The 14,596-nt window shown below is 40.9% G+C and overlaps 1 protein-coding gene across 1 annotated transcript in view; it reads right to left on the bottom strand.

The window, feature by feature from the left end:
• The window catches only part of PLPP3 (phospholipid phosphatase 3), an 82,635-nt gene extending 68,378 nt beyond the window's left edge, over window positions 1–14,257 (bottom strand). Inside the window, exon 1 of the mRNA XM_077149526.1 lies at window positions 13,462–14,257. Within this exon, the coding sequence (XP_077005641.1) occupies window positions 13,462–13,600 (139 nt within the window). The 5' untranslated portion in view covers window positions 13,601–14,257. The remainder of the gene's footprint in view (window positions 1–13,461) is intronic.
• Between the last annotated feature and the right edge of the window lie 339 nt (window positions 14,258–14,596).

Raw genomic sequence — 14,596 nt, 5'->3', positions numbered from 1 at the left:
CAAATGCAATCATTAGAAATAATGTACCAGTTTGTTAAATGCTGCCTAAATGCAATATACGAGAAATGGAATGGCTTTTAAAAAGGGAGTTTATTAAATAACAAGTTTACAGTTCTAAAGCCATAGAAATGTCCAAATTAAGGCATCCAGAGAAAGATACCTTAACTCCAAAGAAAGGCCAATGTCTGTCACATGGGAAGGCACGCAGCTGGCATCTCCTGGTGCTTGTTTCTGGTTCCGTTGTTTCCAGCTTCTGATGCCACTGGTTTCCTCTCTAAGCACCTGGGGCATTCACCTAGCTCCTCCGGGATATAACTCTGGGTTCTGGCTTGCTTAGCATCTCATAGGAAGGCACATGGAGATGTCTGCTGGACGCTAAATATCCCTGTCTAGGCATCTATCTGCTCTCGCTGTAGGCACTCCAAACATTTCCAGGCATCTCTGTCAGCACTGAAGCAACTGTTCTTCATCTGAGGTTTCTCCAAGATGTTTCCCCTTTTAAATTACTTTAGTAAACTACTCCGGACACACCTTGAATGGGCGGGGTCACATCTCCATCTAATCAAAAGGCCACACCCACACCCACAATTAGGCAGGTCAACCTCCATGGAAACAGTCTAATCAAGGGTCTCCGGATCTGGCCCCACAGATTGGATCAGGCTTAAAATATGGCTTTTCTGGGGTACATAATAGCTTCAAACCGGCACAGGCCATTCTTCCCCAGAAACCTACAGTGGCTAAACTGACCAAAACAGCTACTTTGGACAAGTATCTAATGATATATGCTGTGTGGCTGAGAATTATTATAGCTACTTCCCATTAGTGGCTGCTAACTTTACACAATGTGGGTCATCTATGGGGAAGAGGCTACTGGTGGAAGTTCTATTTATTGCATTTAATGAAGGAGTTGCATCCTCAGCCGCTAACCAGAGAAGCTCAAAATTTTCCCAATGTCACCTAAAGGTTATATAAAACTACAATGACTGCAGATCAAGTCCATGGTACAAAAAGGGTCCCTAACAGAGTGATCTATTACTGCTGCCTGATGTGAGTAGCAAAAGGCATAGTTCAAGTCCCTCCTCTGTTTAGAAAAACCTTTTAAGATGACTGCAGGGCCAAGCAGTCTTCCTCTCCACTACCTGTCCATTTCATGGCATCCAACCTTTTCACCACCAACAATCTCTCACAGGTTCCTTCTTGACCTACCCAAATCATATTGTGGGTGATGTTTTATGTACCAAGTAAACTGTATTTTAAAGTCACTATCTCTCCACTTTTGTTAATCAGCATAAAGAGTAACAATCACATCTCCTGATTAGCAGAAGTAACCAGCAAGATCAAAGTGAACTCTCATGTGTCATTTGAATCACAAGCACAGAAAGCTGATACTTTGAGGAGTGCAGAAAAAGGCTGATGCTTTGAATCAGCCTCAGCAAGCTAATCACCAGTCAATGTACGATATCCATCAGATATCTCTGAGGTACTAAAAATAGCATAGCATGCGCCACGACAGCCCTAACTGACCTCTAAGGCCCAGAGAACCCAGACTGGGATTCACAGGTCTAACTCATTTTGGACAACTAATTATATGAGACCAATGAGAAAGTGAATTTGGAGTAGTGAAGAAAAGCTTAGCTTCAGAAACACTTAGTAGAGCCTCATGAGCCAGACTTCTGAGGTCTGATCTCAGCTCTCCTTCCTACACACTTGCTGCATAACCTCTGGCAAATTAGTTTTAGCCTTTCTGAACCTCAGTTCTGCAAAATGGAGATAATAGTAATAAGGACTTCATATGATCATTGGGAGGGTTAAATAAGAAAATATATGCATACACCATAGCCTAGTAAAAGGTACATACCATACTGTATAAACACACACATATATATTAGCATATATAGAAATATATTTTGTACATGTGTGTATGTGTAGAGAGAAAGGAATACTTAATAAAGCCTGTCATTCTTTAATCAGGGTTGAGTACAAATCCCAGCCCCGGCATATATTAGCTGTGTGACCTTGGGCAAATCATTTCTCTCTCTCTGAGCTGCAAAACCTGTTATTGGCATCTACCTTACACTGGTGAATTGGAAAGACTAAGTGAAAGAGCATGTGAAACATCTAATTATAAATGTGAATGCCTTTTCTTCACCATATTCCAATATTTGTAGTTTAATTTTCACACAATGCTTGATTTTTCAAGCATTTATGGCTTGATGCTGCTCTTAATTCCTTAAGACTTGTGTTCTTGCATCATATTCCTTATTATCTTCTAGCATCCTGCAAGAGTCAAACATGGTAATTTTAATTTCTGAGATTATCAGGGAATAAATAGACAGATTTCTATTTCATGGCCCTAAAAGTATAGAAAAGCTTATCCTAGGAATATATAGGTTTGTATATTCACATTTTCAAGGTACTTTGAAGACCCATGGCTTTTTCATTTTGCTAAGATAGGAATCTGAACGATGTCACTCAGTGGCCAACCAACATCTATTCCTCAGTTAGTTTTAGTCTTCTCCACTGGTTCATCTAAAGCCCAGTGATACTACTCAACTGATTAAAATTTTGTTTTTTTGTGAAAAACATCCCTAAAAACAAAGATATACTATAGTGGCTTCATGAATATGTTAATTCCAAAGGCTTTTGTAAACTTTTGTATTTTTTCCCTACAAAATTTAACTAATCTTAGCATTTCTAAAATGGTGAAACCTTTATAGAAACCACTTTGGCAGTTCCTCAGAAAGTTAAACAGAATTATCATATGATCCAGCAATTCCACTCCCAGGTATATAAACCCAAGAGAATTGAAAACTTATGTCTACACAAAAAACTACACATGAAGGTTCATAGCAGCATTTTTTATAATAGCCAAAAAAGTAAAAACAACCCAAGTGCCCACCAACTGATGAGTGGATAAACAAAATGTGATAGATTCATGCTTGGAATATCATTCAGCCATAAAAACAAATGAAGTACTGATAACATGCTACAACATGGATGAACTTGAAAACATTAAGCTAAGTGAAAAAAGCCAGTCCCAAAAGACCCCGTTATGACTCCATATATATGAAAAGTTCAGAATAAGTAAATCTATAGAGACAGAAAGTAGATTAGTGGTTGCCATGTGGTGGTAGGTGGAGGACGGATGGACGCAGGGAAATGGGAAGTGACTAATGGGTTTCTTTTTATAGTGATAAAAATGATTTAAAATTGGGTGTGGTGATGGTTGCATATACAAAAATCAAATATAATAAAAACCACCGAATTGAACATTTTAAATGGGTGAATTGTATGGTATGTGAATTATATCTCAACTAAGCTTTTTTTTTTTTTTAATACTATTACAACTTGTTTTGGTCTGCTAAATGCTGCTGGAATGCAATATACCAGAGATGGAATGGCTTTTGAACAGGGAATTTATTGAGTTACACATTTACAGTTATAAGACCACAAAAATGTCCAAACTAAGGCATCCAGAGAAAGATACCATGACTCAAGGAAGGCCGACATGTGTCACATGGGAAGGCATGTGGCTGGAGTCTGCTGGTCCTTGCTCTTGCTTCCATTGCTTCCAACTTCTGATGTCAGTTCCTCAGCTGCTTGCCATTTACAGCCTTTCATAATCTGGCTGCCACTCATTTCTCCAGCCTCATCTCCAACATCCTCCTTCTCTACCCACACAGTACTCCAACTCCTTACCCTTTCCAAATATATCCCTGCTTCCATGTCTCAGCATGTTGCTCCCTCAGCTGCAATCCCCTCCGCCCCTTCACAGTTTGTGAACTATTATTTATCTTGCAAGAACCAGCTCCATGATCTCGGGTAAGCTTCATTACTCCTCACCATGCTGCCACAGCCCCTTGCTTACCTATCCAGAGTGGGGCATTTATACTTAGTGTTTACAATTAGGCATAAGTCTCTCTCTAAATCACTGGCCTGGGAATTACCTAAAGACAAGGAACCCCCAGTGCCTAGCTAGTAGTAAGTACAGAAGAAATATCTGCAGAAGACAAGACATAATGGAAAGACAGATACAAACATAGACTCAGTTAAACAGACTCTCTAGTAAGTTATACTGATTGACACTGCAAACTAATCTGGGGGCTAGATATAAAGAAACCATCAAGGAGAATGGCATCCTTGGTGTCAACATAATCACGTTTTACGTGCTTTAGGATACATAAAAGGAACCAAAGCATACTGCTTATTATGACAAGACGCTTACATTGATTTGCATTTCTCTGCAAAACTCTCTAAGCATATAATTGTGTTAATTTGTGACAAACCTCAAAAGCATACCACCAATAATAGACTGATTGCAAATACATGCTTTCAAAGCACATAGAAATCAACAAGTTTCTTTCAAAGATTTTCAATTGTGTGCTTCTTTTGGGTTAATTTTTAAATTGGGGGGATTTAAAGCAGATTATAATTTATAATCTAACCTGGACCTAAGGGAAGAATAGTTTCATAAGGATGTTCAAGAACCTAACTTAGCTTTCTTCTGAATGTTGATTCTGCCAATGGATGCTTGACCCTGAGAAAACGACTTAACCTGAAATTCAGTTTTCTCTCCTGTGAAATGAGTGTATTTTAAGAGGTTGTTGAGAGGATTTTAAAACACAAGAAATTAGAGAACATGAGATACATTCATTTGAAAACGATGGCACCAACTCAGGCTCAAATAAGACAGCTTACAGTGATGAGCACCATCTACAACAACTACCAGGTTGGAAGAAAAGTGATAGGTCAAAAAACTGCCTAGCCCTTCACAATTGTCCCATATACCTCTGTCCTCACTCAACTAACATCAGCTAATCTGGAATAAAAGTTAAACCTGTTTGTTCTTATTTATCTTTAAATTGACATGGACAAGAGAGAGAAGAGACTACAGCTCTCTGGAGAAATCTGCCTCAAGAGTACCAAATTTCAAACTGACAAGTAATCAGAAAAACAAAATGGTATAAAGGCAAGACTTGGTTCTAGCTAGAGTCTGCTCTTTCACTTACGTTGGGCAACCGCTAACCAATCCAGACCTTGAGTTCCCCATATGAGTATTAAGGACCCTAAGGAAGATGTGAAGACTACAAAGACAGCAGCTATGGGTCTACTGAGTGTCGATGCGCCATATACTGAAGCCTCAGCTTATATAGGTAGGACTAATGAGCAAGGGGCAAAGCCAAAACTCAAGTCTGTCTGACTCCAAAGCATTTTATTTTCCTCTCAGATCTCCCACCCTTCTCCAGCTCAAAAAGGCCTGTTTTCATAACTGAGATGAAAAATGACCTTGGTATTATTAATAAAATCTCCAAGGTACTTTCAAATTTAAAGATTCCATGAATGTTGGTAATGAAGAACTGTTCCAATGGTACTTTCTTTATTATGTCCACAGAGAGGCTTATTCATCACACTCTAGCCTGTTTTGCAATTATTTGTGTATAGTGCTGTTTATTCCACTGCTAAAATGATCCTTGAGTTAAGACGCATATTTATGTGCTATATTGGGCCCTGTACAACATACTGTACATATTTGGACTTGATAACCGAAATAAACGAGTTAGAATGAAATAGAACACAGTGAGTCTTCACGGCATTAATTGCATTGTAAAGTGGGTAGCAGGGTGAGCTCACTAAAGCTTTGGATTGAATCAGAAAAACTCACTACCTGGGTACCCCTGTGCAAGTGACTTAACATCTCTGAGCTGCAATTTCCTCATTTATAAAAGGGGTGTCATGTATGCCACATGGTTGTCCTGAATAATATATAGGAGATCCTCCTTTCCTCAATAAACGGAGAATGCCCTGATGACAAGTATTTTGTCATTTTCAATTATTGCAGTTCTTTTAATTACATTTTTCCATGGGCTGTCAAATGACACAGATAAGAGCTGACCTTAAAACAGACCATTTCTCCAAGTTCTCTCCTGCCTTTCCAGGTGATCTGTCTTTCTCTCAAGATGATATGGTCATCTTCATTTCAAGAGGGGAGAATGTGACCACAAAAGGCTGTTGAAGTTCCTGCACGTTGACTTTTCCAGACAGGGTCAGAAAACCTTCCACTGCTTTTCTTAAGCTAACAGAAAACATTTGTGTTTACTTGGTCTTGTTTTTTCTTAGGGTCCACTTCACAATTTTTTTCCCCTTATTTATTTCTGACAGCTTTGCTGCCAAACAAAAATGAAGAGGATTTCAAAGTGCTACTGAGGAGTGAGCAAATTATGAAGGAAAGAAAATATACCACTACTATAATTAATAATAGCAAAAATAACACCTGATATTGATAGAGGGATTTTTAATTTTTCAAAGTAATTTCAGATTCATTATTTCACATGAACTTCACAACACAAAGGTTTTATGAGGTTGGGAGGGGAGATAATATTTTTACTTATATTATAGATAAAGAAATTGAAGTCTAGAGAGTTGAAAACATTTTTGCTCAAGTCATACCTATGGGTAAGTGGTAGTTTTAAATCAGGATTCAAACTCGGACCAGACTGAATCTAAAACTTGTACTGTTTCTACTGTGCCAACCTAACTGATCTTTGAAAGGCTATATTCAGGAATCTAATTTATTCATCTCACCTTTCACTCATGCACAAATTTCAACATCTCAAAAGAAAATTATTTAGAGTTAACACCTCATTTATCAAAAGAGGTCACCTGGCTGGTATTTCAACTATATGAAACTAGTTTTGAACCTAGAAGAAAACAATTCTAGTCTCTCAGCAATGAGAGACTACACAAAGCCTTTAAACTAAAAATCACAGGTCTAGATTAGAGGAAATTTCTCCTTCTAATAGAATTCTAGCAAGCTTGATTATCCAGATTATCATTTCTGTACTGAAAAAGACAGGTGCACTAGTTCCAAACGGGGGGGGGGGGGGAGCTGTGAAGAGCAAACAATCTAACAATACAGAAAGTGCCAGAATATTTAGTGCAAGGACTAAATAATTCTCTATAATTCAGCTGCCCTTAAGATATCAGCTGTTGAACACTATACAAATTGGCCTGATAAAAAATGACTCAAAGCTTTTACAGAATACAGAATCCCAGCCCTAGTCAAAGCCTATTAAGCACAGGTAGTTCAGTGATAGAATTCTCACCTGCCATGCAGGAGACCTGAGTTTGATTTCTGGCCTATTCACACACACCCCACAGGAAAAAAAAAAAAGTGGTGAACAAAGTTCCCTATGATATACATATCATATATCTGTCTCTGTGTGTGTATGCACAGATATAGAAATACATATATACGTAGAGAGGGGCAGGCCATGGTGGCTCAGCAGGCAGAGTTCTCACCTGCCATGCCAGAGACCCAGGTTCACTAACTGGTGCCTGCCCATGTAAAAAAAAAAAAAAAGAAATACATATACATGTAGGGAGATACATTAAAAAGAAAGAAGCCTACTGAATCTGAATCTCTTGGGAAGGAGCCTGAGAATCTGTATTTCACAGCAGATGGGTCTTACTATTCAGTGGGTTTGTGAAATACTGGCCTAGTTAACATCACCAAAATCCATTATTACTCCCCAAATAATGTGCACTAAATGAAACTGACACACAGGGTAGGGTTTCTCCATAAATATAACTGCCCACACAAGGAAGAAGCCCTGAATTCTCATTAGCATCATGCTGTGACCAACTGGATTTGCCAGCTCAAACAACTGCACAGGAAGGGGTAAAGAAAGAATCTAAAACTGACAGGAAATCCAAAGGGCTAAAAGTGGAAAAGGCCACCAACTCTGGCTTTACCAATCTCCACAAAAGCAGGTACTCTCATGGTATTTCTCTTAAGTAAAAGAGAAAATCAGGAAGAAAGAGCAGAGAGCTAAGGGAAACAAACAAAAAACCTATCCATTCTAGGCAATGAAGAAATAGAGATTTTCAACTATCCTAGAAAAGTCAGCAGGGATTACCAACTAAACAGACGTTCACTTCTTTATTGCAATCCAGGCAGGGGGCTTGTCTCAGCTGTTCACCAGTTGATTAATGAAAACGTTTCCATATTCTGTGGTTCACATGGTGGATTAAGTTATTAAAATCTATTGAGTTATTAAAAACACATACTTAGTAAATATAATAAATGAGCAGCAAAAAGAGGGGAGAAATCAGTTCCCTGTTATGCTTACTTACTTGTTTGTGATTACTAAAAATTTCAGAAAGCAGATAAAAGGATATATCCAACCAAAAATTATCCAACCAGTTTCTTGGTATATTGGATTAACTTTAGTAAAACACAGGGTTTACCCACCAGAATTAACACCAATTTATGATCATTTTTAGCAGTAATTCTTCCATCAAAAATACAATTCAATTGACAATACATGGTCTTAAAGAAGTAATGAACTGAGTTTCTATATTCCAATATCTACAATCACAGATTTATAAAATTACTAGTGCTACAAGGGACCCTAGAGATTCGTGCCTTCCTTTCATTGCAATGATTAAAAAAAAAAAAAAAAGCCCAGAAAAATCAAGTGTTTTTCCCACAGTCACACAGTATCAAAGTGCCTGGGGCAAGGTTAGAACCAGCTTTCTAATCTTCTGTTGTTATGATGATTCATGGAGCTGATGTAGAATGAAGGACTAAGCAGAGGGCATGCATGAGGTACAGACATTTGACCCACGTCATTCCTCTTTACTGGAAACTCGTCACAGAATGTCTGAGGGCAACCTTAGAAATAATCACTCCCAACTAGCCATTTTACCAAGGAAAAAACTAATTTGTTTACAACTACACTTTCTCAGTGGCATTGACCATAGCAGAACCCAGAGCCTCTGGCTCCAAGTCTCCCATTCTCTTCACTACACCATATTACCTTTCTTTCATATATGGAACCAGTTATAGAACTTTCTTTCAATCATTTAATTGCAAATCAAGAAACTGCCAGAAACTTTCTGGAACCACCAAATTAAAGAGTGTGGTTGTAGACCACCTAAATTCTATACTGTTACCTCTTTCACCTTCTTTCCCTCTGCCTCATGATACTAACTTTTTTTACTCTGTCTCTTGGTGGAGAATGGAACAGAGTCTTCCAATCAGACCTAACCTAACACCTATTTCCTGGAACTCCTCCCATCCCTACTCTAAGTTCAACCAACCTGCCCTTCCAGTATTAAAAAACAGATGAAGAACTGTCTGTACAAAAGAACTATTTCTGAAAAGGGTTCAGGGCTATACAATAAGGATTAGATAGCAATCTGGAGCTCAAGAATTCTGCAAAATTTGGGGGGGCTGGTTTCTTAGGATAGATCAACAATGAATGGAAATCACCTGTTTTCGACTTACTGGGCAAATTAGACATTCTATTTGTAGTAAATGGAATGATTCACTTCATAGGAATAATTCACATAAAAAATAGGAATAATCTCCTGTTATGATGCTAACTATAATATCATCACTGAGCATTCATTTCATGGTCTCATCTACCTATGAGGCACAATATATGAAGACAACCACAAAATCTTTGTCCCCATCTCCAGGTTATAAACCCCCTGCATTTGCCAAAGTCTTGAGAAATAAAAAATAACTTCCACATTCAGCATTTCTTCTGATCCTCACCACTACATAGTGAAATGGGCATTCTGAGCATCATTTTGCAGAAGGTGCAAGGCTTTGAGCAAAGACCATAGGACAAAAAGCTGGAAGACCTATCTAACGCTACCCACCTTTCAAAGTATCTAGGTTCAAAGGAGCCACTCAATATGGGGGTTGGGAAAGAAGGGAGAAGGCAGGGGCATGGAAGCTCAGCATGGAGTCACCAAAACTCTGCCTATGTGCTACAGCCCATATTGCTGTGTGTTCTTTCTTCGGAGTCACTGCTTCATGGGGTAGAAAGCCTTCTTCAAAATCTGGGAATTGTTCAGTTTTATAACTCGCCCCAAATCAGAACAATGCCAAGGAGCAATGAAGACATCTCACTGATCAAAAGAGTTGGACCACCACCCTCATCCATCTGGCCTGGTGCAATTGGGTAAGAGGGAAATGTGGTGAGGCAAGATCAACTGCAAACAGGGTTTCAGGGTTTTCTGAGGAGAATATAAGTTTCAGGATTCCTCAGATGAGGAAAGTTAAGGGGGAAGACCTCACTTACAGTCATTTACAGACCCTAAACTGAGAATTAGGGTTCAGCCCAAATAGGATGTCAGTGTTAACCTAGTCCTTCCCTTCTTTGACTTGGTTTTCTCATCTATAATATAGAGACAATCTCTTCATAGGGGTTACAGTGAAGGGTAAAGAAATTAATTTAAATAAAAAAGAGGGTTAACAGAGCTTAGGAAGACAATAGAGGTCCCTCCCTCCTTTGTCTGGGAATGATCTTTGCCACTCATATAGCCCATACACCAGAGCCAATGCACAAAGACCGGTGACACTTTATATTACTCGACTGAAAGGAAAGCAAAATCAATTTCAGAAAAACTACCATCCAAAGATTCACAAGTGTACTTAAAAGCAATTAATCGGCAAAGATAGCTTGTCAATGGGAGGTCAGCTTCCATTGGCGTACTCTGACACCAGATTCTCCTGTCCTTCATAAGAGTGGGCTTTTGTTTTTCACCAAGAATTTAAAGGTATGTGAAATGAGTTAAACTACTTGCAGTTTTCCACTTATGTAACATTTATATAGCACACCAGCTTTTATTTTCTCCAGATAGAAAAAGATGAAACTTGGTAATATATTCCTGTGGGAGAATAAACAGAAAACTCTGTCTCTCTTCTTAATATATTAATACCCTGTAATCCAGACCATATGATCAATAAACTCTATGAAAATTAAATCATACTGACAGTCTTAGGCAAAAAGTGAACCAAGTAAACTTTTTTTTTAGACTGTGGTGTTTGGAATATTAAAATCACATGTTTAACCAATTTTTCTTTTAGAAGTCAAATAGAGTTCTCCTGCATAAATTTCTCAATTAAATACTTACCTTCAAACAGTTTTTTTCTATTAATGAGAGGCATTCAATTACTGATACGGTCATTTGGCCTATGCTTAAGGGAGACACTGATCAATAAGTAACTTTGAAAATGACTGTTGACATGGTTTTGATGGCAGGGAATATACCCTTAAAATGGGTAGCTGTGTGCCTCTCATAATAAAAATGCATGGCTCTGATATCTCATTGCCTATTTTGAGATAAACAAAATCATTTGTTCAAACATTAGACCAACGGTGACTAAATGAAGTAAACAGGTTTAGAATATTATAGCTTTGGGGACAAATAGTTGGAGCAGATGAAGAAGCTAACCAGCCCATATACATCTTACTTTTGCTCTTCAACACACAACAGAGTATCTTTGAGTTTCTAAGTCCCTGGCTAAACTATTACTGATAGTAAATTTTTTTTGCAAATTCCTTCACACTTCTTTTCCCTTTAATAAAAACGCACCATCTCTTGGGACTACCTTTTGAAATCAAGAGTGGAAAGAGGTGGAGAAGAATGAAACTGTACAAAGACTGTCAAGCATGTCCTAGCTCTGTTTTCCTAATCACAAAGTAGGAGGTGGAGAGTGCACTGCACAGGCACAGGGTCACTTTCTTTGGATCTACAAAGAGCTTACCCCACCACCAACAAAACATGTAGCAAACAATGGGAAGCCTCAGGGCAAGTTTACAAAAAACAACTTCAATGTCTGTTCCCAGAGTGAAGGAGGATCTTTTAAAAATTTGAAAGTTGGGTTACAAGACTTTAATAAAAGTACTAATCTATCCCGCTGTGCAAGAGAACAAGCCAGCCTCTTACAGGAAGGTAGGCCCCCCAGTGACAATTCCTTTACATAGCATCATAATGTTTAATTTATAGTAAGGGAGGTGCAAAAGATGTGTGCCACTGGAACTGTAGGAATCTTTCTTCTTCCCGCAGAGCACAATTCTACCTTCAGTTACCTCTCCTTATCTTAAGGGGGCCATTCTTATTTTGAAACTCTCCAAGAATCCCTTCTTTCTTTAATTCTCAGAATGTACTATGAGCAGTCAAGCCAAGGACAGGAGGATGGAAGTCAGGGCACATGACACTTGTAAGGATCGTGCCATAGAAAGCCTCCTGAACTCAAGGGAAGTATAATTTCAGCACAAGGAGTGTCCAGTTTGCACAGTCTGCATGGACAAATCCATTTCAAAGGCTACTTAAGTCTCTGTGCAGGAGTTCTATTTTAAGGGAACTGAACTGGGAACACAGATGTTTCTTCAGTTAGCAGGGTTGGCAGAACAGCTCCTGGACCAAATCCGAGTTCTTAATGCAGGAAGGGGCCTTGGAGAGCATTAGTTCAACCCACTCATTCAACAGATGAGGAAACTGAGGCTTATGAGGCAGTTAGGTGGCACACTCAGCAAATGGCAGAGTGGCAGTCTACTGATGACAATTCCTGAGAACTTTCCATTACACCATAATTCGCTAAAAAAAAAAAAAAAAGAAAGAAAGAAAGAAAGAAAAGAATTCCTACTCTGACTTCAACCTTGGAACTACTGCAGACTTCTGTCAATAGCTTTCTCCTTCCCCACCCCAAGTTCATAAATCTTCCAGACTCTCCCACTCCCATTCTTTTGACTCCCACTGCTCTTTTAGCAGCGACTTACAAATAGCTTGCAAAACAGAAGTGTTGTATCTCCCCAACTTTGGGGATATGCAAGTAATTTTGGTTCCAAAACATATCGACCGTAGCTTGCCTTGGCCCGTACCTCAGTTTCCTCTTCAGTGAGCTGAGGCCCCCTCACCCCTACTACACTGAGTTAGAAAGAGGACTAGTAAAAGTAGATGCCTGTGGAACCGCCCAGCAAATAGAAGTGACTGCTGAATCGTACCTAGCACTAAGTCCGGGGAGGGCACCTTTCAAACCCGGGGGGGGGGGGGGGGGGGAGGGGGGACGTTGCAGAGAAAAATGAAAAGGCAAATGTGCAAGCCCAGCCGAGCGGAGGCAGCACCCGCAGAAGGATTGAATGTTTACATACAGTGGGGAGAAAGCAGTTTCAGGCAGAAACCCTGCTCTCCGGGAGATCCATCTTATGTGTATGGATGACAACAAGCTATATGCTGGTTCTAAATCACGGTTCACCCAACTTGCCCTATTCTGAAAGTTAAGGGAAAAACCCCACACCTTCCGTAGGCTTCTCCCCGGACTTCGGAAGACGCAAAGCGACTTCCAACTAGAGACAACTTTTAAAGAGCCAGTTTACAATTGCCCCGGAACGCATTAGCACGCCCAAACACACTTCACAGGGCGGGAAGTCCGTAGAATCGGGCAGGGAGGAGGCCTCAGGGCCAGAAGCGGCGCGAAGGCTCCTCGAGAAGCCTGCGGGGACCTCCCGGAGCTGACAGCACCGGCGGGCTGGCGGCGAGGCGCTGCCCAGGAACGTGCCCCGCCGGCCAACTCCGAGCCAGTAAGGAAGCGAGAGCCGAGCTCCGCGCGCAGAGACGGGCGCCGAGGGCCGAGGGGCCGAGGAACAGCGGGACTGGGCTCACCCATGAAGAGGCAGAAGAGGTCGAGGCAAATGAGCAGCACTCGCTTGCTGCCGCTCTTTCTCGGGTTGTTGTTGAGCGCCGGGCGGCCGCCGTTCTTGCTCTCTGGAACGATCGTCTTGTCGTACTTGAAGTTTTGCATGGCGCTGGCTGCGGCGTGAGCCTCCTGACTACTCGCGAAGACGACCCCGCGACAGCAGCCACAGACCCAGACGCCCCGGTCGCCTTCGGGTTGTTCTGCCGCGGCCGCCGAGGCCGCTCCGGTGAAAGGCGGGTCGGCCCCGGCTCGCGGCTCGGCGGCGAGAGTGCAGTCCCGGCTGCCTGCTTGCTTTTAAAGCTGCAGAAAAGTTCTCGAGGTTGACGCTGGTGGTTGTGTTTTTTTGTTTTTCTTCCCCTGTGCGCTCTGCTTTCCTCTGTCAAACCGGGAGCGTTTAATAGTCCAAGGGGAAGAGAGTCAAATCCCGAGCAGAAACTTTTGCAGAGCTGTGGCCCTTCGGGTCCGCTGGGCCGGCGTGTGTATGTGTGTGCGAGCGAGCGAGTGGGGCAGCGCGGGCGTTCGGCCACTTTACTCCTCAGCTGGTTACTTAATGAATGGGAGCTGCGCTGAGCCGAGCAACTCCAGAGCTGCTGCCCCAAACTCCAACTTTTGCTGCTGTGGCTGCTGCCGCGGCGGCTGCTGTTGTGATCAGCTTGGTTTGTTTTCTGCACTTTTATTGCACGAGGTCCTTTAAAAAGAGAGAGAGGGAGAGAGAGGGACCAAGAAGGACCTCCTTACTTGGCTCTGATGGGATTCTGAAAGCACAGCCCCTTCCTTAAACTGCCTAAGACGTAGGATAATTAAGGCCACATTTTCCCCCACCCCCTTCAAGAAAAAAAAAATCGTAAAAGGAAAAGTTACTTTCAAACCAGAGAATCCGGGAGCCCCTAGCGTTCAGAAACACCACAGTGTCACAAAAGGAAAAAAAAAAAAAAAAGTAAAATTTAAAAAGAAACATTTTCTTGCCGGCCTTGGGTCAGGGTGTACAGAGTTGAGGCTGTACCACTAAAATGCATTTCTCCGCTCTTAAAAGTTCCGGGCTTTCAGGTCTTTATTTTGACGCGGTTTTCTTGTGTTGTGTTATCCTGAAAATACTCAGGG

Source organism: Tamandua tetradactyla, chromosome 2, assembly GCF_023851605.1.
Source record: "Tamandua tetradactyla isolate mTamTet1 chromosome 2, mTamTet1.pri, whole genome shotgun sequence".
In the NCBI taxonomy this organism is placed as follows: Eukaryota; Metazoa; Chordata; class Mammalia; order Pilosa; family Myrmecophagidae; genus Tamandua; species Tamandua tetradactyla.
The sequence above is the reverse complement of the archived record's forward strand: the minus strand, read 5'-3'. Positions and strand labels throughout refer to the sequence as shown.